A 24,013-nucleotide genomic window follows, 5' to 3' on the forward strand; every position below is an offset into this window, starting at 1 on the left:
AACACGAACTGTTGGGGGTACTTGAGGAACGAGGTTGGGAACCACTGCACTAGAGGGAGGGTTGGGGTTGGGCTGCAGGAGGGGAGGGTTAGGGTTAGGCTGCAGGAGGGGTGGGTTAGGGTTAGGCTGTGGGACGGGGAGGTTAGGTTTAGGATGCAGGAGGGGGAGGTTAGGGTTAAGCTGAGAAAAGGGAGGGTTAGGGTTAGGCTGTGGGACGGTGAGGTTAGGGTTAGGCTATAGGAGTGGGAGGCTAGGGTTTGGCTGTGGGTCGGGGAGGTTATGGTTAGGTTGTTGGAGGGGGAGGTTAGGGTTAAGCTGAGGAAAGGATGGGTAAGGGTCAGGCTGCGGGACGGTGAGGTCAGGGTTAGGCTGTGGGTGGGGGAGGTTAGGGTTAAGCTGCGGGGAGGGAGGTTAGGGTTAGGCTGCGGGGAGGGAGATTATGGTTAGGCTGTGGGATGGGATGTTAGGGTTAGGCTGTGGGATGGGATGTTATGGTTAGGCTGTGGGAGGGTGAGGTTAGGGTTAGGCTGTGGGAGGGTGAGGTTAGGGTTAGGCTGTGGGAGGGTGAGGTTAGGGTTAGGCTGTGGGGGGTTAAGGTTAGTCTGTGGGAGGGTGAGGTTAGGATTAGGCTGTGGGGGCGGGAGGTTAGGGTTAAACTGAGGGAAGGGAGGGTAAGGGTTAGGCTGTGGGATGGTGAGGTCAGGGTTAGGCTGTGGGATGGGATGTTAGGGTTAGACTGTGGGATGAGATTCTAGGGTTAGGATGTGGGGGGGGGGAAGGTTAGGGTTAGGCTGTGGGAGGGTGAGGTTAGGGTTAGGCTGTGGGGCGGGGAGGTTAGGGTTAGGCTGTGGGAGGGGGAGGTTATGGTTCGGCTGTGGGATGGGATGTAAGGGTTAGGCTGTGGGATGAGATTTTAGGGTTAGGATGTGGGGGGGGGAGGTTAGGGTTAGGCTGTGGGAGGGTGATGTTAGGGTAAGGCTGTGGGGGGGAGGTTAGGGTTAGGCTGTGGGAGGGGGAGGTTATGGTTAGGCTGTGGGACGGTTAGGGTTAGACTGTGGGAGGGGGAGGTTATGGTTCGGCTGTGGGACGGTTAGGGTTAGACTGTGGGATGGGATGTTAGGGGTAGGCTGTGGGATGGGATGTTAGGGTTAGGCTGCGGGGAGGGAGGTTATGGTTAGGTTGTGGGATGGGATGTTAGGGTTAGGCTGTGGGAGGGGAGGTTATGGTTCAGCTGTGGGATGGGATGTTAGGGTTAGGTTGTGGGATGGGATTTTAGGGTTAGGCTGTGAAGGGGGAGGTTAGGGTTAGGCTGTGGGGGGGAGGTTAGCGTTAGGCTGTGGGGGGAGGTTAGGGGTAGGCTGTGGGGGGGGTTAGGGTTAAGCTGCAGGGAGGGAGGTTAGGGTTAGGCTGTGGGATGGGATGTCAGGGTTAGGCTGTGGGATGGGATGTCAGGGTTCGGCTGTGGGATGGGATGTCAGGGTTCGGCTGTGGGAGGGGAGGTTATGGTTAGGCTGTGGGATGGGATGTTAGGGTTAGGCTGTGGATGGGGAGGTTATGGTTCGGCTGTGGGATGGGATGTTAGGGTTCGGCTGTGGGATGAGATGTTAGGGTTAGGCTGTGGGATGGGATGTTAGGGTTCGGCTGTGGGACGGTTAGGGTTAGGCTGTGGGATGGAATGTTAGGGTTAGGCTGTGGGAGGGGGAGGTTATGGTTCGGCTGTGGGATGGGATGTTAGGGTTAGGCTGTGGGATGAGATTTTAGGGTTAGGATGTGGGGGGGGAGGTTAGGGTTAGGCTGTGGGACGGTTAGGGTTAGACTGTGGGAGGGGGAGGTTATGGTTCGGCTGTGGGACGGTTAGGGTTAAACTGTAGGATGGGATGTTAGGGATAGGCTGTGGGATGGGATGTTAGGGTTAGGCTGTGGGATGGGATGTTATGGTTAGGCTGTGGGATGGATGTTAGGGTTAGGCTGTGGGAGGGGAGGTTATGGTTCAGCTGTGGGATGGGATGTTAGGGTTAGGCTGTGAAGGGGGAGGTTAGGGTTAGGCTGTGGGGGGGAGGTTAGCATTAGGCTGTGGGGGGGAGGTTAGGGTTAGGCTGTGGGGGGGGGGGTTAGGGTTAAGCTGCGGGGAGGGAGATTAGGGTTAGGCTGTGGGATGGGGATGTTAGGGTTAGGTTGTGGATGGGGAGGTTATGGTTCGGCTGTGGGATGGGATGTTAGGGTTAGGCTGTGGGATGGGATGTTAGGGTTCGGCTGTGGGATGGGATGTTAGGGTTCGGCTGTGGGACGGTTAGGCTGTGGGATGGAATGTTAGGGTTAGGCTATGGGAGGGGGAGGTTAGGGTTAGGCTGTGGGATGGGATGTTAGGGTTAGGCTATGGGAGGGGGAGGTTAGGGTTAGGCTGTGGGATGGGATGTTAGGGTTAGGCTATGGGAGGGGGAGGTTAGGGTTAGGCTGTGGGATGGGATGTTAGGGTTAGGCTATGGGAGGGGGAGGTTAGGGTTAGGCTGTGGGATGGGATGTTAGGGTTAGGCTGTGGGATGAGATTTTAGGGTTAGGCTGTGGGGGGGGGTTAGGGTTAGGCTGTGGGAGGGTGAGCTTAGGGTTAGGCTGTGGGATGGGATTTTAGGGTTAGGCTGTGGGGGGGAGCTTAGGGTTAGGCTGTGGGAGGGTGAGGTTAGGGTTAGGCTGTGGGAGGGGGAAGTTATGGTCCGGCTGTGGGACGGTTAGGGTTAGACTGTGGGATGGGATGTTAGGGTTAGGCTGTGGGATGGGATGTTAGGGTTAGGCTGTGGGATGGGATGTTAGGGTTAGGCTGTGGGATGGGATGTTAGGGTTAGGCTGTGGGATGGGATGTTAGGGTTAGGCTGTGGGAGGGGAGGTTATGGTTAGGCTGTGGGCGGGAGGTTAGGGATAGGCTGTGGGAGGGGAGGTTATGGTTAGGCTGTGGGCGGGAGGTTAGGGTTAGGCTGTGGGCGGGAGGTTAGGGTTAGGCTGTGAGCGGGAGGTTAGGGTTAGGCTGTGGGCGGGAGGTTAGGGTTAGGCTGTGGGGGGGTTAGGGTTAAGCTGCGGGGAGGGACGTTAGGGTTAGGCTGTGGGATGGGATGTTAGGGTTAGGCTGTGGGACTGGATGTTAGGGTTAGGCTGTGGGATGGGATTTTAGGGTTAGGCTGTGGGAGGGGGAGGTTATGGGATGCTCACAATCAGCATTTCATACTCGGCCCCTCCAAAAATAGGTGTATTCATGAGATATCCCACAATTATGTATTGATAAATACGATCCTTAGGAGGATTAGTAATAATAATAAACATTTTTAAGTGCCTCAATACAAATAAGTTAAAATAAGGGGGCACCACTGCATTGCTTATTACAATCCACCCACAGGTAAGTAATAAATACACGGAATACCGACCTCAGCCCTAAGGAACTGGGTATCCGTTTAGCAGGTCGACCCTACTTAGGTCGACAGTCACTAGGTCGACCACTATTATGGTTATGGTTAGGTTGTGGGATGGGATGTTAGGGTTAGGCTGTGGGAGGGGAGGTTATGGTTCAGCTGTGGGATGGGATGTTAGGGTTAGGTTGTGGGATGGGATTTTAGGGTTAGGCTGTGAAGGGGGAGGTTAGGGTTAGGCTGTGGGGGGGAGGTTAGCGTTAGGCTGTGGGGGGAGGTTAGGGGTAGGCTGTGGGGGGGGTTAGGGTTAAGCTGCAGGGAGGGAGGTTAGGGTTAGGCTGTGGGATGGGATGTCAGGGTTAGGCTGTGGGATGGGATGTCAGGGTTCGGCTGTGGGATGGGATGTCAGGCTGTGGGCGGGAGGTTAGGGATAGGCTGTGGGAGGGGAGGTTATGGTTAGGCTGTGGGCGGGAGGTTAGGGTTAGGCTGTGGGCGGGAGGTTAGGGTTAGGCTGTGGGCGGGAGGTTAGGGTTAGGCTGTGGGGGGGTTAGGGTTAAGCTGCGGGGAGGGACGTTAGGGTTAGGCTGTGGGATGGGATGTTAGGGTTAGGCTGTGGGACTGGATGTTAGGGTTAGGCTGTGGGATGGGATTTTAGGGTTAGGCTGTGGGAGGGGGAGGTTATGGGATGCTCACAATCAGCATTTCATACTCGGCCCCTCCAAAAATAGGTGTATTCATGAGATATCCCACAATTATGTATTGATAAATACGATCCTTAGGAGGATTAGTAATAATAATAAACATTTTTAAGTGCCTCAATACAAATAAGTTAAAATAAGGGGGCACCACTGCATTGCTTATTACAATCCACCCACAGGTAAGTAATAAATACACGGAATACCGACCTCAGCCCTAAGGAACTGGGTATCCGTTTAGCAGGTCGACCCTACTTAGGTCGACAGTCACTAGGTCGACCACTATTGGTCGACACTGACATGGTTGACATGGATAAATGCTTGACACATGGAAATGTCCGACACATGAAAATGTCGCCATGGCTTTTTTTTTTTTTTAAATAGATTTTTTACTTTTTTCATACTTTACCATCCACGTGGACTACGATTGGGAAAAGTAACCCATGCCGAGTGCTGCGGTAGCGGCGCGAGGCACCTTGCCCGCAGCCGCAAGCCATGCAAGGGGAAGCGGTACACTAATTGGGGTCCCTGGTCATGTTACGGAACAAAGGACACCAAAAACAGTTAAAAAAAACCTCTTCTTGTGTTGACCTGTCCTGTGTCAACCATTTTCAAGTGTCGACCATGTCAATGTCAACAAATACTGGCCGACTTAATGACTGTTGACCTTAGCAGCCTGTTCGTCCGCTCTCAGAACTGCAGAGACTGTGGGGAACGTTCTGGGGCTATAATCAGGCCTCTCCTCCTACTGGAAGATCTGACATTTATTTGACTTTAATCCGCGCTTTGAAAGATTGATACTGATGCAAAAATGCTTATAAACATCTATTCCTGCTCCGCATTTACTGCCCAATTTTAATTAAATTAACAGTCTCTTGAAGTTCAGTTCTGGACGAGGCAGGGTTGGGATTTATTTACTTGTTGCAGTTACACATTTATATCTCAATATTACGTTGATAAATATAGGCTGCTCGTCCAGAAGATGTTACATTGCTTTATGGTGAGAAGATCTTTATGAAGTACTATACAATTATTATTTTTATTTCATATGCATGTAGAAATTGCTGCAATTAGGGTGGAGACACTTAAATAAACTCAGCGTTCCCTCTCGCAGCGTAAAGAGGGCTCCATGGGAGAATGAGAGAATCAGACAAAATTTGTGTCACTCCCCATAATATTATAGTACATACCTGGTAAAGTTTCTTGTACTCTGTGTACTTTCAGTAGTATACATACTGTACATTAGCAGATCATCCATAGCAATTTGTATTTATAAATGTGTTACATTTTCACATTACCCCTAGGACTCCCCAGAGTATAAGGGTCCTAATCATCAACATCTTCTGGGCCATTATACATGCATATTTAAATTATTGACGATTCATCAATGCCCATTCATGATGACCATCACAGAAACTGTATCTCCTGTGCCATACCGTACCCATAAATTACGAGGACTTGGAAATTATTCAATTCATCAATCTCCAAAATCTAGAAGCGCGGGAACAAAGATATAGGTTATCCAGGTTTGTTAGCAAACCAAAAAAGTTAGCAATTGGCCAAAACCATGCTGCACTGCAGGTGGGGCAGCTGTAACATGTGCAGAGAGAGTTAGATTTGGGTGGGGTGTGTTCAAACTGAAATCTAAATTGCAGTGTAAAAATAAAGCTGTCAGTATTTACCCTGCACAGAAACAATATAACCCACCAAAATCTAATTCTTTCTGCATATGTTACATCTGCCGCCCCCCCCCCCCTCTGCAGTGCACATGGGGGGTAATTCCAAGTTGATCGCAGCAGGAAATTTTTTAGCAGTTGGGCAAAACCATGTGCACTGCAGGGGAGGCAGATATAACATGTGCAGAGAGAGTTAGATTTGGGTGGGTTATTTTGTTTCTGTGCATGGTAAATACTGGCTGCTTTATTTTTACACTGCAATTTAGATTGCAGATTGAACTCACCACACCCAAATCTAACTCTCTCTGCACATGTTATATCTGCCTCTCCTGCAGTGCACATGGTTTTGCCCAACTGCTAAAAACTTTTCTGCTGCGATCAACTCAGAATTACCCCCATGGTTTTGCCCAATTGCTAACTTTTTTGGTTTGCTAACAAACCTGAATAACCCCCTTAGACAGCCTGGCCTAGCACCTTCCTATAGGAAGAGGTTACGGATTGGCAAAAGGGCGCATTTAGATTCCTCTACCTCCTCTTGACCCCGGAGGGCACATGTATGACTTAAGGTTATGCATGTTCTGTACCACTGCATGGACTGAACCTGGAAGTATAAACTTTCACTGCTGCTATTGGTGATGAACGGCGTACGGTAGTTTTGGATTTTGCAAATTGCTGCTTTTCAGAGTAGATTGGTTTAGGCTTGTCATTTCAAATTGTGGCTAGTTAGATTATGCACTCCTTGTACTTTTGGGTTTATGAAGTGTTACAGGTTTAGTGCACGCTCAGTGCTTCCTAGAATACAGATTCTATATATACTGTATTAGGTATGCTCGCTGACCTTCCAGAAAGTAAATACAGGTTCATTGTATATCTTGATCTTTTGAGTTCATGATCATGTTCTGAGATCATTGCACCCTTTGGACTTTCTGGAGTGAAAGTATGTTAGATTAAAAACTAAATTAATTTCCAGCTAGTGGCTCTCCATCATTTGCAGCTAGGTACTCCTATTATTTCCAGAAAGCTCCGCCTATCATTTCCAGCTAGCTTTTCACATCATGTCCAGCAAGCCCCTCTAATCATTTCCAGCTAAGTACTCCAATCATTTCCAGGTAGCTCCTCCCATCATTTCTAGATAGCCCCTCCCATAATTTCCAGAAAGCTCCACCCATAATTTCCAGCTAGCTTTTCTCATCATATCCAGCAAGCTCCTCCAATCATTTCCTGCTAAGTACTCCCATCATTTCCAGCTAGCTAATCCCATCATTTCCAGCTAGCTCCTCCTATCATTTCCAGCTAGCTCCTCCCATCATTTCCAGCCAGCTCCTTCTATCATTTCTAGCTAGCTCCTCCCATCATTTCCAGCTAGCTCCTCCTATCATTTCCAGCTAGCTCCTCCCATCATTTCCAGCCAGCTCCTTCTATCATTTCTAGCTAGCTCCTCCCATCATTTCCAGCTAGTTTCTCCCATCATTTGCCAATGCTCACCCTGCACCTATTGCCTTGTGGCCATCTGCACCATGTTTTTTCCTGTGATTTTTGTTGAATTCACCAAAAATATGGCACCAGCTCAGTCCTAGTCTTTGTTGCCTTCTGCACATGAACTATGGGGGTCATTCTGAGTTGATCGCTCGCTAGCAGTTTTTAGCGGCCGTGCAAACGCATAGTCGCCGCCCACGGAGGAGTGTATTTTTGCTTTGCAGGAGTGCGAACGCCTGTGCAGCAGAGCGCCTGCAAACACGTTTTGTGCAGAACAAGACCAGCCCTGTAGTTACTCATCCTGTGCGATGATTGCTGCGACGAGTGACACGGTTATGACATCAGATACCCGCCCAGCAAACGCCCGGACACGCCTGCGTTTTTCCAAACACTCCCAGAAAATGGTCAGTTGACACCCAGAAACTCCCGCTTCCTGTCAATCTCCTTGCGTTCGGCTGTGCGATTGGAATCGTCGCTAGAACCAGTGCAAAACCGCAAAGGACTTCATACCCGTACGAGCGCGTGCGTATTGCGGTGCATACGCATGCGCAGATTAGCCATTTTTTTCAATGATCGCTTCCCAGCGAACAACGGCTGCTAGCGATCAACTCGGAATGACCCCCTATATCCCTATTCCCTTCTTGCATTTACAGGAGGGAAGGGGCCCAAATACAGTATCTGCACACAGAGATCCTCATGACTTTAAAACCCCACACACTTAAAATCAAGCTAATAAAAGGTTAATACCAACTTTAAACTGGATAATATCACGAAAAAAAAATCTGTAACTCTATTGTTGTCACTAACATCATTTATTTAATGGGTAAGTAGAATAGATTTTTTTTTTTTTTCAAAAACACTTCGGAAAACTTCATGAGTTCATTTTCTGCATTTCAATAATCTCTTTCCATCGAGTTCATGGTCCACGGAACGTCACTTCTAAACGTTCACGTCAGGAGCTTCCTGAACTGAAAACTCAATATTTTGATTGAATCCACTAAACAGCACATTAGACAGATCCAATTATTTCCAATTCCAGCACAGTAATTCTCATTCAGCCATACAGCAATCTAAGCAATCTCTACAATCTGCTGCTAAGATCTGCCCTCTGTCACTCCACATTTAACCTCCAGCAAAGTCCTGAACAATGTGCAGAGCTGGTCTGTTAAGTTCTCATTCTGCCCTTTCATCCCACATTTTCCTCCCAGGGATGCCGCCTAGCAAAACTCTACCATATGTCCCCTGCCGAAGCCATTGTTCTAAAATCATTGCCGATCGTTATCATTTTATATGAAAGCAGCAAAATCCTGGATGCTCTCGTCTAGATGAAATGTTCTGCATTTTCTAGTGATGGATGCTATGGGTGTCATGTGTCAAACACAGTGAAATAAACAGTTCTTCATAATAAATAAAAATAGACAAGTACTGATCCTGTTAGTCTGTTTGCAAGACAAAAAGTCCCAAAAGTACCATCGTTCCGTCTCCTCTTCCACATCATAAGACGAACAAAAAACATCAGGAAAGCTGAAACTATTTGGAAATAATTTTTGCGTTTTCTCAGCAAGCTTTTATCCAATCTTCTTCTTAATAGGTTTCCACAAAAGATAACCCCTATTCCCCAGCCATAGAACAACCGTATTCACTGAAGCGTGTCCAACATTGGGAGCAAGCAGGTTGCAAATAAACTGCCCCCTCCCACTGGAATAAAGATGTACCGTATGCAGGGTTGGCATGGTCTATAGGGGCACAGGTGAATCCCCTAGTGGGCCCCACTGCTTCAGGGCCCAGACCTCCTTTAAGTATCGGGTTCTGACTATTCACTTGAATTAGCCAAGCCTCTATGGGGATAGCCGCACCCCCTCTGGAGGCTAGAGATCGCATGGTCCCTTCCAGGCTGGGCTGCCCAATTGGAACTAGCAAGTGTGTGCTAACACCATCTGAGGATGGTGTTAGCACACACAAGCGAGATATAGAGATCCAGCCTTTGTGAATCTTGTTACATACTGTTCCCTTAGAAAACAATGGGAACGGCTGATGCAGGGGCTGGTCACCAGAAAGCAGAAGATAGTTGCCATATCTCCTTCCCTCTATCTTATTACATTTTAGAGATACTTAATTCTGCCCTAAAACATGTCAAAATAACAGTTTCTGTATATTTTAAGGACATAATTGCTTGATACAAAGGCTCCTTAAACAGAATCAATACGTAGGTTGATATTGTATTTTTTTTACTGTAAAATCTTTTTGCCCGTGAACATGTCATTTAAATCTGTATAGCAATAATAGGAATTGAGGCACATTCAACATAACATTAGCTAGGTAAAAGAATAGAAACGTTTTCCTGACAGAGGGAGGCGGAAGAAAAGACAATGAAGTGGACCCAGATTTATCAGATCCATAGAGTGCCGATACTTAGTACATAACAACGCCAACGTCGCTGATCCTGGATTAATACGAATATTAATAACTAGGTGATTCATCGCGCCCTACGGGCGCTCTTCACACCGTCGTTAGGGGCTACGCCCCGTTAACCTCTGCACGCCTTTGAACATACGCAGGGCGGTAGATAACAGAATCAGAAACGCAGGGCAGTATAGAGGGCATACAGAAATGGGTTCCGGTTGAGATAAGATAGAGAGGTGTAGGGGGAGAGAAAGGGAATGTACAGAAACGCTGTGCGATCGGTAAAGGATAGGGAGAGGCAGGGTGGTAGGGAGAGGATAAAGAGAGGGAAGGTGTTAGACAGAAAATACAGTTGCAAGGGGCTACGATTCATTATCCCCTGCACGGGCTTCAGCTGTGCTATAATTGTTATTATATGGAGTATTACCTGTTTTTTTTTTAATGGCAGTGGGTAAATATTGTAAGGGGGGAGGGCGTGCGATTGTCAAGGGGGCGTAGGCCTTTGTGAGGGCGTGCAGAGTGGCCGCAGGGCACAATGAATAACATAGTGTAGAGTGTAGTATATATTGCTAGTGTCTGCATTATGAAGTACCAGATGAGTAACAGCAATGCACTGTAGATAAGATACGAAGGTGCTGTGGCCACAGGTAGCAGAACCGCTTATACACACAATGGCCACAGGTAGCAGAGCCGCTTATACACACAGTGGCCACAGGTAGCAGAGCCGCTTATACACACAATACCCACAGGGGGCAGAGGCGCTTATACACACAGTGCCCACAGATAGCAGAGCCGCTTATACACACAATACTCACAGGTAGCAGAACCGCTTATACACACAATACCCACAGGTAGCAGAACCGCTTATACACACAATACCCACAGGGGGCAGAGGCGCTTATACATACAGTGCCCACAGATAGCAGAGCCGCTTATACACACAATACCCACAGGTAGCAGAACCGCTTATACACACAATACCCACAGGTAGCAGAACCGCTTATACACACAATACCCACAGGGGGCAGAGGCGCTTATACACACAGTGCCCACAGGTAGCAGAGCCGCTTATACACACAATACCCACAGGGGGCAGAGGCGCTTATACACACAGTGCCCACAGGTAGCAGAGGGGCTTATACACACAGTGCCCACAGATAGCAGAGGCGCTTATACACACAATACCCACAGGTAGCAGAGCCGCTTATACACACAATGGCCACAGGTAGCAGAGCCGCTTATACACACAATACCCACAGGTAGCAGAGGCGCTTATACACACAGTGGCCACAGGTAGCAGAGCCGCTTATACACACAATGCCCACAGGTAGCAGAGCCACTTATACACACAATACCCACAGGTAGCAGAACCGCTTATACACACAATACCCACAGGTAGCAGAGCCACTTATACACACATTACCCACAGGTAGCAGAACCGCTTATACACACAATACCCACAGGGGCAGAGGCGCTTATACACACAGTGACCACAGGTAGCAGAACCGCTTATACACACAATGGGCACAGGTAGCAGAGCCACATGTACACACATTACCCACAGGTAGCAGAACCGCTTATACACACAATACCCACAGGGGGCAGAGACGCTTATACACACAGTGCCCACAGCTAGCTGAGCCGCTTATACACACAATACCCCCAGGTAGCAGAGGCGCTTATACACAGTGCCCACAGGTAGCAAAGGTGCTTATACACACAATGGGCACAGGTAGCAGAGCCACGTGTACACACAATACCCACAGGTAGCAGAGCGGCGTATACACACAATACCCACAGGTAGCAAAGCCGCTTATACACACAGTGACCACAGGTAGCAGAGCCGCTTATACACACAGTGTGCACAGGTAGCAGCGCCACTTATACACAATGCGCACAGGTAGCAGTATTGCTTATACACATAATGGCCACAGTATTAATGTTTCTAATTAATCCAATGTCCATTGGTAGCAACTATACTCACAAAAGTTTGGGGGGTTTGGAAAGGGGGTGGGTTCAGTGAGGTTCCTATCCATGGGAATCACTTGTAGCGGCTGTGGATGGTGATTCGAGGTGCTACGTGTGGTGGAGGGTTGGGTGTGGGAGGGGGTCCAGAGGTGTTGTGGGTGGCGGAGGGGTGGGTGCAGGGGCATGGATGGCGTAAAGGGTGCAGAGGTCCTGTGGGTGGGGGAGGGGGAGGTGTAGAGGGGGCGCGGATGGGGAGTGTAGTTGCTGTTGGTGGGGGAGGGGTGGGGGAGGGGGACTGTGGATGAAGGAGGGGGTATGGAGGTGATGTGTGTGTGGGAGGGGCAATGTAGGGGTGTGCGTTTGGAGGTGCAGGGGGGGTGAGCTTAGGTGATGGGTTTCAGAAGTGCTGTGGGTGGGGGAGGTGTGGGATGGCACGGATGGGGGATGTAGATGTTGTGGATGGTGGAGGGGTGGATGCGGGGGAGCTGTGGATGGGGGAGGGAGTCCAGAGGTGGTTCGGGTGGTGGTCCAGAGGTGTTGCGGGTGGGGGAGGGGCAGGTGTGGGAGATCCGCAGATGTGGAGGGTGCCTGTAGATAATGCGGGCGGGTAGGTGCTGTGGTTGTGGGAGTGGCGGGGGTGTTGCGGGTGGGGTACGTGATCTGGATGGGGTAGGTGATGTGGATGTGCGGTAGCTAGGGGAGGGGCGGGTGCGGGGATGGCACGGATGGGGGAGGGGGTCCGTGGGCGCTGTGGATGAGTGAGTGGTGGGTGTGGGGTTACGGCGGTTGTAGTGGGCCAGGTGTGCTGCTGCAGTGGGTGGGGGAGGGTGCCGGTGCAGGGATACCGCAGTTGGGGAAGGGCGGTTGGTGCAGCTGCGGCGGGTAGGGGAGGGGCAGGGGAGGGGGTGCGGCGGTGGGGAAGGGGTGGGTGTAAGGATGCTGCGGGTGGGTTGGGGGGGGCGGGAGGGGGTGTGGATAGGGTCTGTAGATGCTGGTGGTGGAGGGGCAGGTGCAGGAGGCTGTGGATGAAGGAGGGGGTCTGGAGGTGCTGTGTGTGGGGGAGGGGCGATGTAGGGGGAGTTGGGGTTGCAGAGTGTGAGGTTGGGTGATGGTTTGTAGAAGTGCTGGGGGTGGGGGAGGTGTCTGTAGATGATGGGGGTGGGGGAGGTGCTGTGGGTGGGGGACAGGTGCGGAGGGGGGGCAGGGGCTGGAGCAGTGGTGGTGCAGTTGGGTGGTGGGAGGCAGCTGCTGGGGTTCCGAGGGTTGGGGAGGTGGTGCGGGTAGGGGAGGGGTGGGTGCAGGAGGAGTGGGTGCAGGATGGGGCAGTTGCGGTGGTGGTGCGGGTTGGGTGAAGGGTGCAGCAGGGGGGAGAGGTGGATATGGGGGAGGGGCAGGGTTGCAGCGGGTGGGGGAGGGGCGGGGGTTGCTGCAGGTGTGGGAGCTACGGGTGGGGGCGTGAGTGCCGCGGGTGGGAGCGGATGTGGGTGATGCGTTGGGTGCCGCAGGGGTGGCCAGCGGGTGTTGGTGCTGTGGGTGGGGGAGGGGGCAGAGTGCCACGGGTGGTGCGGGTGGGAGTGCCGCGGGTGGTGAGTGGATGCGGTGGGTGTCGCGGGTGTTGGTGTTGCGGGTGGGAGTGCCGCGGGTGGGGGGCGAATGCGGTTGGTTTGCCTCGGGTGTTGGTGGTACCGGTGGTGGAGGGGGCGGGAGTTCCGCGGGTGGGTGGCGCGGGTGTTTGTGCTCTGGGTGGGGGAGGGGACGGGAGTGCCGCGGGTGGTGGGTGGATGCGGCGGGTGTTTGTGCTACGGGTGGGGGCGGGAGCAGTGGCGCCACAAAGTGGGTGCGGGCTGCACCCGGGTGTTACCCTCTGAGGGGTGACACCAAAGTGCCGGCTCCTGTCACAGTGCAGAAGCCAGCACTGCAGATTCAGCAGTGTCCGGGTGAAGGCCGTATGTCCCGACCCACAATGTGCCGAAAACGGGGGGTCGGGACGCGAAGCCACGCCCTTCCGCGAAGCCACGCCCCCTTTTCACCCGCGACCGCGGGTAAGTGTCGGGTGGATGCCGCGGGTGGGAGGCAGATGCGGGTGGGAGGGGGGCGAGTTGTGCCGAAAACGGGGGTCGGGATGCGAAGCCACGGCCCCTTCCGCGAAGCCACGCCCCCTTTTCACCCGCGACCGCGGGTAAGTGACGGGTGGATGCCGCGGGTGGGGGGCAGATGCGGGTGGTTGCCGCGGGTGGGAGGGGGGGCGAGTTGTGCCGAAAATGGGGGTCGGGACGCGAAGCCACGCCCCTTCTGCGAAGCCACGCCCCCCTTTTCACCCGCGACCGCGGGTAAGTGTCGGGTGGATGCCGCGGGTGGGAGGCAGATGCGGGTGGGAGGGGGGCGAGTTGTGCCGAAAACGGGGGTCGGGATGCGAAGCCACGGCCCCTTCCGCGAAGCCACGCCCCCTTTTCACCCGCGACCGCGGGTAAGTGACGGGTGGATGCCGCGGGTGGGGGGCAGACGCGGGTGGTTGCCGCGGGTGGGAGGGGGGGCGAGTTGTGCCGAAAACGGGGGTCGGGACGCGAAGCCACGCCCCTTCTGCGAAGCCACGCCCCCCTTTTCACCCGCGACCGCGGGTGAGTGACGGGTGGATGCCGCGGGTGGGAGAGGGAGCGAGAGCAGCTGCCAGTGCTCAGCATGTCCCCCTGAACTCTGCAGCAGCCGCTAGTCTGTGAGGCGGGTAGTGTGAGTTCCGCTCACAGTCAGCGGCTGCGGTGTCACCAGAGAGAGTGTACGGGGAGAAGGGAGACAGGGGACTGGGCGGAGATGGGGAGGGGACTGGGCGGAGAGAGGGAGGGGACTGTTCCTGGCCAGATCTGTGCCTGTGACTCCGCCCAGCGTTACGGGCACAGAGTCACAGACTTGGGCAAATATATAGGAGATACCATAAAAGATGCAGTAAGAGACACTTACCACGATCATCTCTCCTTAAGCACTTTGCAACCTCTTTATAAAGTGTGTAACTTATAAGCAGCTTTTCTTAGAGCATCTAATCCGGATCAATAATGTTTCATTTACAAGGCGAGCCGGAGATCAGACGTGTTGCCTTCTCTCTTTTGGAGACCAGGACAAACTTCATTAACTACTGCAAGTTATTGTACATCCTCATCGTTCTCTTCTGAAGACCAACTGTTAAATGAAACTGAGGTATCTACAGAACATGTACGGGTCCTGTAGTCCTTCCCCAAAAGTGCCTCAAGCAAAGTCAAGAGAATGATGTGTGTTCTATGACCAGTAGCATGAGTGGTCCGTCCTGTGACTGTTGAGATTTAAAAAGGTCTATTTACTAAGCCTTGGAAAGAGATAAAGTGGATGGAGATAAAGTGCCAGCTAATCAGCTTCTAACTGTCATTTTTCAAACCTAGCTGGTGACATGGCAGTTAGGAGCTGATTGGCTGGTACTTTCTGTCTGTACTCTTTACCTCCTTCCAAGGCTCAGTAAATAGACCCCAAAGTCACCAGTGAATAGCACAAGCTGCAAACAGAAGGAGAATCAGAAACAGATGTATTAAGCAAGGAGAAGCGATAAAGTGGAAGGTGATAACGCACCAGCCAATCAGCTCCTAACTGTCAATTTACAGGCTGTGTTTGAAAAATGACAGTAAGGAGCTGATTGGATGGTGCATTATCTCCTTCCACTTTATCACTTCTCCAGGATTAATACTTCTGCCCATTAGTGTCATCTTATCTGAATCGGCGCATCCCTTGTCAGACTTCAGCCTAGGGTGGTTTGAGACTTGAAAATCGGGGACCCACACACCATGACTGTAGATGCCCCAGGGAATATTAGGAAATGGCACATACAGTAGGCAGGTGGTCATGAAAATGATGTCTACCCTCTTGCCGACCGCTAGGTGTAGCCTACAGTCAGTGGTGCAAGTAGAAAAAATGTCTTATAGGTACTGTGTGCGCATGCCAAAAATGGGTGTGGCCAAATGCCACATGGGGCGTGGTCAATGAAAATGGGGGCGTGATACACATATGGGGGAGGGGCAAATACACATATGACCCCAATAGTGCAAGATACATGTTGTCCCACAGTGCCAGATATACTTTGCCCCACAGTGCCAGATATACATTGCCTCACAGTGCCAGATATACATTGCCCCACAGTGCCAGATATACATTGCCCCAAAGTGCCAGATACACATTGCCTCACTGTGTCAGATACACAAATGCCCCCAGAGTGCCAGATATACATTGCCCCACAGTGCCAGATACACATTGCCCCACAGTGCCAGATACACATTGCCCCACAGTGCCAGATATACATTGCCTCCCAGTGACAGATACACATGTCGTCTCAGTTCCAGATATGCCCTCAGTGCCAGATACAGAAATGCCCCCACAGTGCCAGATATGCTCCCAGTGCCAGATATGCCCCAGTGCCAGATACACATGTCCCTCCAGTGCCAGATATGCCCCCAGTGCCAGATACACATGTCCCCCCAGTGCCAACTATGCCCCCAGTGCCAGGTACACATACCCATCCTTCCCCTGCTGCTCACCGCTGCAGCTGTCCTGTGTGTGAGGGGAGGAGAGCGCAGCCTGCGCCTCTCCTGCCCCTCAGTCTCTGTCAGCGGTGCGGGTGTCTACCTTTAATTCAGCGCGATCCGTGAGCCAATAAAAGCTTGCGGTCCGGCAGCCAATTAGGAGCCTTGAAGGTAGACACTGAGAGGAGGAGAGGCGCACGCTGCACTCTCCTCCCCTCAAGCAGCAGCGGTGGTGAGAAGCAGCGGAGGGAAGGAGGGAGGGAGCGACGGCCCGTCGGTCGGTGGGTATGGCGTACGCACGGCTAAATTCTTAAGGGCACGCCGTACCCACCCGTACCCGCCCACTTGCACCGCTGCCTACAGTACGAGACTGATGCAGAGTCATGTAACTTGAGTGTCTTCCCATTGACCAAGTATATAGTTAAATAACATGTCTACTTGTGACTGAAGGGGCGTAATCGGGGTCTGCGGGCTGACATATCATCTGGGTGCACATTATGTAGAGCAGGGATGGGGAACCTTCGGCCCTCCAGCTGTTGTTGAACTACACATCCCAGCATGTCCTTTAACAGTTTTTGCATTGCTAAATAGCAAAACTGTAGCAAGGCATGCTGGTATGTGTAGTTCAACAACAGCTGGAGGGCCGAAGGTTCCCCATCCCTGATGTAGAGTGTATCCAGCTATAAAGTGGAGAGAGATAAAGTACCAACCAATTAGTCAGCTCCTGACATTTTTCAAATACAGCCTGCAATATGGCAGTTAGGAGCTGATTGGCTGGTACTTCATCTCTCTCCTAGGCTTAGTACATCTCCCCCAGAATGAGTACATATTTATACACCTGTTTCCAGTCTGACATTTTGTAGATAATATAATGCTGGTGCAACTGTGCACCCCTAATACCGATGAGCATATGGATAGAGGTGTACAACTCAGCGTACAGGCAAAATTACACATTTACTTCCTTGCACACAATAGTAAATATGGCTGACTGGTGTACAACTCTGCATAGGCCCTCTGTCCTTAATAGATGCAGCTATGTATCTTCTGAATCAGGGATGAACTGGGGCCGAGAACCAACCCTGGCATTCTACGTGAGTGGTCATGCCTCACTGGGATGTGGCCTCACGTCAGAGGGTGTACCACGAGTCGTGGCTGCATGGCCTTGCTTTACACCCCACCTCAGTGTGCCAGATGAGCATAGTGCCGGAAGATAGAGCTGCTCGACGAGGCCATCAAGTGGCCAGATCAGCCGATCAAGCCATCGAACCTCCTGGCATTTGCCAGAAGTGCGAAGTGTCCAGTCCGGCCCTGATCTGAGTGCAGCTGTGTATCCTGGAATACTCTTCTCAGTGTCATGACTGTGTTCCTCATGTACTGTAGGTAGAACAGCCACTCCTGTGCCAAAGATCAGCTCTTCCATACAGGTTACAATGTCAGACTAAGGGGGAGATGTACAGATGGGTCCACGGTTATCTTGACTAGTTTTCTGCGCCTAGGCGCAACATGACTTATTGGCATAAACCATTCATCTATTGTTCTCAGCTGCAATACAATACAGAGAACAATACAGCAGGGGATTAAGTCATTACAGCAGGGGATTAAGTCCAATTGGCCAGTCTCAGTTAATCCTATTAAAGGTCAAGATAAACGTGGACCCATCTGTATAAACCCTTCTAAAGACGACAGGTAGAGGAGTTGCCCTTAGCAACCAATAAGCTTTCAGCTATGATTTTATATAATGTACATGAAATTACATCAAGAAGCTGATTGGTTGGCAACATTTCCACTCCATCTTCCCCTATACGTTATCACGTTATATATTCATATATACGTTATATATTCATCTTGTGTTATTACAACATGCACTATCCGTAGAGATAAATTCCTTTCTAGCAAGAAAGATGAAAATGAAGGCTGACAAACAGTATATAGACCAGCTATGTATACATATTACTACTGTATGGGAATATATATTGCACATGCTGCAATAAAATAATGAATATACATGGCATCCTCATCAATCACAGGAATAACATCTTATGGCGCACTGGGCGACGGCAGCTATTTGGCCGATGATCGATCTTTTGCATTGCAAAATTACGGAAAACCAACGATGAACGAGGGCGGGGCCGTGCATTGTTGGTGCATACACACTGAGCGATATGAACCATTTCTTGTTCATTTCTGAACAAGATCGTTCATATCGCCCGTACACATCGGCAACTGTGTAGTTACTGATACTGTATGTAATTGGTGTATTAAAAATCTCACTCAGAATAATCTGCATTTAGCATAAAGTGTATGCATTTATTTAAAAAATACTTGAGTTATTATAAATCTTGTACTGTTAACTGGTTTGCTACTATTACTAAATAATAATAATAATAATAATAATAATAATTATTTATTATTATTATTATTATTATTAATAATCTTATTTATATAGTGCTCTTTCCAGTGGCGTAAGTTTGTTGCAGGCGCCCGGAGGCAAGATAAATGTTGGGGCCCCCCCTTAGAAAGATACAGTAGACACACACACACACACACACACACACACACACACACACACACACACACACACACACAGTAACATGCAGCCTATGTCTGAAACAGCCCCTCCCCCCCCCCCCCCCCACACACACACACAGAGTAACACCCAGCCTGTACTTTGGGGTCTGTGTGTCTGTGATGGGAGCCATCAGGGTGTCTTCAATGGGCAGGGTCTGAGGAGTGACAGACAGCAGAAGAACACACAGAGGAGACTTAGGTGCCAGAAACCACCAGCAGAGACTCCCATCCTCCCTGCACAGCAGCAGCCACCGGCCAGCAGCAGGTGACTGTAGTACTTGCCGGGGAAAGGGGGCAGAGGTGCACAGAAGAGTGAGACAGCTTGCACCACTAATACCCCTTTCACACAGCCATAAATTTCCCGGGTTAAAACACATGAACGCGCATCAATCCGGGAAATTTCTTGGTGTGAAAGGGTACAGGGACAAAAACCCGGGTTTTCTGTCCCCGCATTTCAACCCTGCAATCGACCGGGGTTGGTCCCGGGATGATCCCTGGACAGTGTGAATGGTGCAGGGACATGTCTCACCTTCCCGTGTTGCCTCTGCTGATGCTGATTGGCTATTCAGGGCACTTCCTGGTCTTGTGTCTTTTCTGAGACGCCCATTTTCAGAAAATGCAGGGCCATCCCGGGTTCAGTATGAAAGGTGAAGACCCGGGATGTCCCGGCAAAAAATGCTGGTGTGAAAGGTGCCAACTCGGGAATGTCCCTGCATGAGCCCGTGGCAGAATTCCGGGTTTTGTCCCTGCATTTCTGGTGTGAAAGGGGTATAAGGTATGTCAGTGGCTCTATCTTTCCATTGCTACAAATGCCTGCTGGAACTCCAGTCCCCAACATCCCTGAAGAGTGGTGCCCCCCTCAGGGCAGGAGCCCAGTGGCAGCCGACTCCATTGCCTCCCAGAGTTACGCCTCTGGCTCTTTTTCCAACAGGCCTCAAGGCGCTTAATAATAATAATAATAATAAAGGTATTAGTTTGCACATTGCTGGCTCCAAGGAAAGATAAATAAAAGCAAATTATTTTTAAAATAACTTTTTCAGTAATATATTTTTATTTGCTTTCATTCCTATGTGCATTATACATATGGGTCAATCCTATTAGTTGCGAGTGGTTTCATGAAACTCTAGACATTTGCATGAATGTGCGCTGCAGAGTATTCTCAAATCCAATTAAAAATGCCTGTTCGCGGTACCCGCAGCGGGTGTTTGCGGATTATCAGCTACATGTGAGAGAAATGCATGAAAAAGTGCGGTGACCTTCCTGGACCCCCAAAAAATGACAATGAAAAGTAAAAGAATTATAAAAAGCAAACTTTCTTCGTTTACTTTCATATGAAAAAAATGAGAAATGCAAAAAGAAAGTAGGAAAAAGCTGCTTTAGGGGTACTTTAAGGTGGCTAAAAAATGTAAAAAAAATGATAAAATGGAATTATTTATAAAAATATATTTTGTATTAAAATTTGGGGTGTATAAAGCAACGAAAAAAATGATTTTGGGGGTAATTTGAGGCCATTTTTTAACCCTAAATATTATATGCAGTTATTGTACTATTTCAGCTAATTGGAAATTTCCAATTGCATAATTAGTCAGTAGGAGGGGGGGGGGGGGGGGATTGGGCCCTCCAAGGTGTTCTGCACGGTGTGCAAACATTTAAAAAAAATGGGCTTTCCCTACCACCTCTACCCCTCACTGTGGAGCAAACCGAAGATTGCGAGTTTACTCTGCCTGATTCAGTGCGAGTTTCTAATTGGATTTGCAAAAAGCGAATTTGCAGAGAAAACCCAACTTGCACCTGATAGAACTGACCCCATAGTTGGCAAGGTAAGAATTTCCAGTGATTGAACCAACTGGTTGGTGTACCCGGGAATAACTTGCAGATTGAAGGTAAATCCCCTTGTTGAGAGCGCCCTCTAGAGGCCATGAACAATACATTTGCCCACTTGTAGAAAATTTTGACTTTTCTGTCATTTGCAGAACAAAGACTCTCTCATAAATCATACCACAGGAATATAACAAAACCCTACAAGAGCTAAAGCAAATCTGCAACCAAAAACATATCAGCAAATTGCATTAATATATAAACATGAAGCGCAGAGGAATACACATACTTAGGTACAGGAAGCTCTCAGTACAGTGATGCAGGACAAGATTAGGTTTATTGAGAAACATTTAAATGCCTGCATAAATATTGCAATCTCTGAGTACCAAAATAAGCCAATGCATAAATACAACATGCTGGGAATGCAATGTAACTGTTCTGTAACAAAACTTGTGGCTCAGGACATGAAATGTTTGGAGACCCTCACCGCATATTATATCAGCAATCAAGTCAATTCCTAATAGATAAACAGTCAGATACATCTAATGTATATTCATATCTGTATGGGGAAGCTGCATTAACTAGCACAGAAGTAAACTAAAATATCAGCAACTCAGTGCCCTGGCACATGAGCACATCATTCACAGGGGACCCTATAGCTTTGTATCATCATGGGTGTTGTAGTTCAGCACACTGTAGTAATCACAGCCCAATTCTAGATCCACTGTCAGATACCTGCAACCAGGCACCAACTATGACATTACAACTCCCGGCAACAAGAATTAACCTAGACAAAGAGGAAGGTGCAATAACAGATCAAGTAAGGAAATACAATAATGTATGGGGTAATGTGCCCTTACAGTATATTATAAAGATATTATAAGCCCCAGAGGGTTACATGACCCTATCAAGACATAACACCCCAGGCAGAGTCAGGGGTCTCCCGGGTGACTGGCAGTATCCACAAAAACTCACAGTAAGCGGTGGATGATTGATTATAATAGTAACAGTTTCCTAATGAGCACTGGAATAAATTCACAGCTGATACGTGATAATGAACTATTTATGCTTTATATATAAAGATTAAACATTTATTAGCATTTCATATATTATTACTTATATGATTATTGTAATACTAAAAAGAGTAATACTACTATTACTATCGTGTCAATCAGCTGGGAACCTTCCAGACTGCAAACAGATATGCAGGAATGACAGATATGGAAGATCAGAGTAACAGGTGCACAGTAAACACATTGCACGTCTATAGCTAGCCAAACAGGCTACTAGCCACACCACAGACGTCTCCAAGTGTCACATTTCTTGCAATAAAGTAACTGCAAAGTTTGCATTGCAGCATATTAGCTACTGATAGCTGCTGCATAAAATGCAGATGCAATTAATATTGTGCATAAGATTTCCTTTTGCTGCACTTACCTATAGCCATAATCACTTAAACAGTACTGTATCCACCTTTCTATTGTACTTTAATGAAATACAAGGCTTGCAATGAGATGCATGATACAGTAAGTAGGACAGTGTATGTATCAAGGAGCATCACTTACCCTTGCGGAGAATCTGGAACATAAGCCTTGGCTGAGATGCACCCAGGGCTGCGGATAAGGTCTCCTCGCTGCCGGGGAAAGCTGCAGACCTTTGGGGCATAAGCCTGATCCTCAGCCTGCCTTCCTTAGACTCCAGCCACCAGCTAAACAGCTCGGTCAGGTTGAACTCCAGCCTCCTCTTCAGGGCAGAACTTGGAAGGTCCTCCCGTTGACCCTCGTTGCTCAGGTTCTTGCCATCCTCAAGGGTCTTTGGTTGCCATCCCACCCCACATCCATCCCTGACCAGATCTGGCCCCACTTCCAGCAGGAGCTGCTTGGATCTGCGTAGATTCTTCAACGTTCCAGATTTCAGCACCTTGGAGAGCAGCGCTGGCTGCGGCCGGGAGGACAGCTGCTGCCCCTTCTTGAGGTGCCCATGTTGGTAGTGGCTTCCAATACGCTCAGAGAAGGACTCCACCAGAGGTCCACAATCTAGGGCCAAGCTGGAGGTGGCCTGGAAGTTGGTGCCTGCCGCCCCTGCAGGGAACAGACCCAGCAGATCCCTCAGAGAGTTGCGAAAGGCTGCGGGGATTACAAAGTCCACAGCCAGGTTCTTCCTCTTCAACCTGGTGAAGCTGGGCTCCCTTGGCCCTGGAGATGACCTACTGTGGGACACTGTTGCAGCGCCTTTCTCCAGAGACCTGCACCAACCCAGTGACCACCACAAGAGAGTGACCACTGGCAAGTAACATTTTTGGACCCTCATACTGACCTGCTGGGAACGAGTGGGCTCAGTCCTGCTGGTGATACCTCCTGGTTGTCCTATCTTCCCTATGGCACCTCTGCTGACTTCAGATCTCACAAGATGCTTTGAAAAGGGTCCTGAGCCTGATCCGAGCTGCTTTGATACTGCTTACCAGTCAGATTGTATCCTGAAATACAGCCAGACATGTACATCCCCCTCCTCCAGGGTTTAGCAACAGGACATGCGATGCCAGGTAGGTCCAGTGGTCCTTCACCCTCTCTGGAGGCTACCCCAAGTGCAGCAGTGTGCCCAGCCAGGTAGCTTGCTGTCTGTAGTACATAGCAATAGTCACTTCACCAGCACTGCTCTTTTCTGAAAGTGCTGAACAGATTTAGGATTCCTAGGTCTTCCCCGGTGTTATTACGCACTATCCTGCCGCAGCCTCTCACTGCCACCCTGTGGATGAGTCCTCGTGTGCAGTGCCAAGCCACTAGCTATCAGACTATGCTTCCTTCAGAGTCTGCTCTCCCCAGCCATCCTCTGGCACAGGTGATGTCAAACTGGGCTGCTACAAGTGCCAGCCCAATCATGAGTACTATGCAGATAAGGAGAGGCTGAAGAGTGGGGGCATCAGACTCATCTGCTCCCTCCTAGGATGCAAGTCTGTCTCAGTATCACAGTCTGGAGCCAGTCCTAGAGGAAGCATGGATGCAGGACTGGACTCTCTGCATGGCTGGGCACCACATAAATACTGCACAGCCTGGGGAGAGCCAAGCCAAGCAAAGCAAAGCACACACTGATAAATGTTTCATGTCTGTGTAGTGAACTGGGGGAAGCGTGAGATCTGTTATTGTCACTTATTGCTTTGGGACTCTGCTTTCTTTCCCTGCTTATAATGAGGCTGACTCAATAATGTAAGATGCACAGTGCTTGTTATTCTGTTATTCTGTTCAGGTCAGAAATGTATGAATGCACTGCATGTATCAGACTGTCCTTTAGATATAGCAACTCAACATACATTCACATCTTGTGGCACTTACAGTAGGACAAACCAGATAACGATAACAATTTCAGATATTCCAATTCAGTAGAAAATAAGTGATTGTACCTAAGAGCTTACAATCTAGTCTTCATTTTCTAAATTCCATTATACAGTATATAGAAATAGATAGAAAGAGAGAGAGAGAGAG

The 24,013-nt window shown here is 49.6% G+C and overlaps 1 protein-coding gene across 1 annotated transcript in view; it reads right to left on the reverse strand.

The window, feature by feature from the left end:
* Positions 1-23,269, reverse strand: part of ALK (ALK receptor tyrosine kinase) — a 1,590,950-nt gene extending 1,567,681 nt beyond the window's left edge. Inside the window, exon 1 of the mRNA XM_063919418.1 lies at positions 22,100-23,269. Within this exon, the coding sequence (XP_063775488.1) occupies positions 22,100-22,844 (745 nt within the window). The 5' untranslated portion in view covers positions 22,845-23,269. The remainder of the gene's footprint in view (positions 1-22,099) is intronic.
* Between the last annotated feature and the right edge of the window lie 744 nt (positions 23,270-24,013).

This window comes from Pseudophryne corroboree, chromosome 4 (assembly GCF_028390025.1).
Source record: "Pseudophryne corroboree isolate aPseCor3 chromosome 4, aPseCor3.hap2, whole genome shotgun sequence".
In the NCBI taxonomy this organism is placed as follows: Eukaryota; Metazoa; Chordata; class Amphibia; order Anura; family Myobatrachidae; genus Pseudophryne; species Pseudophryne corroboree.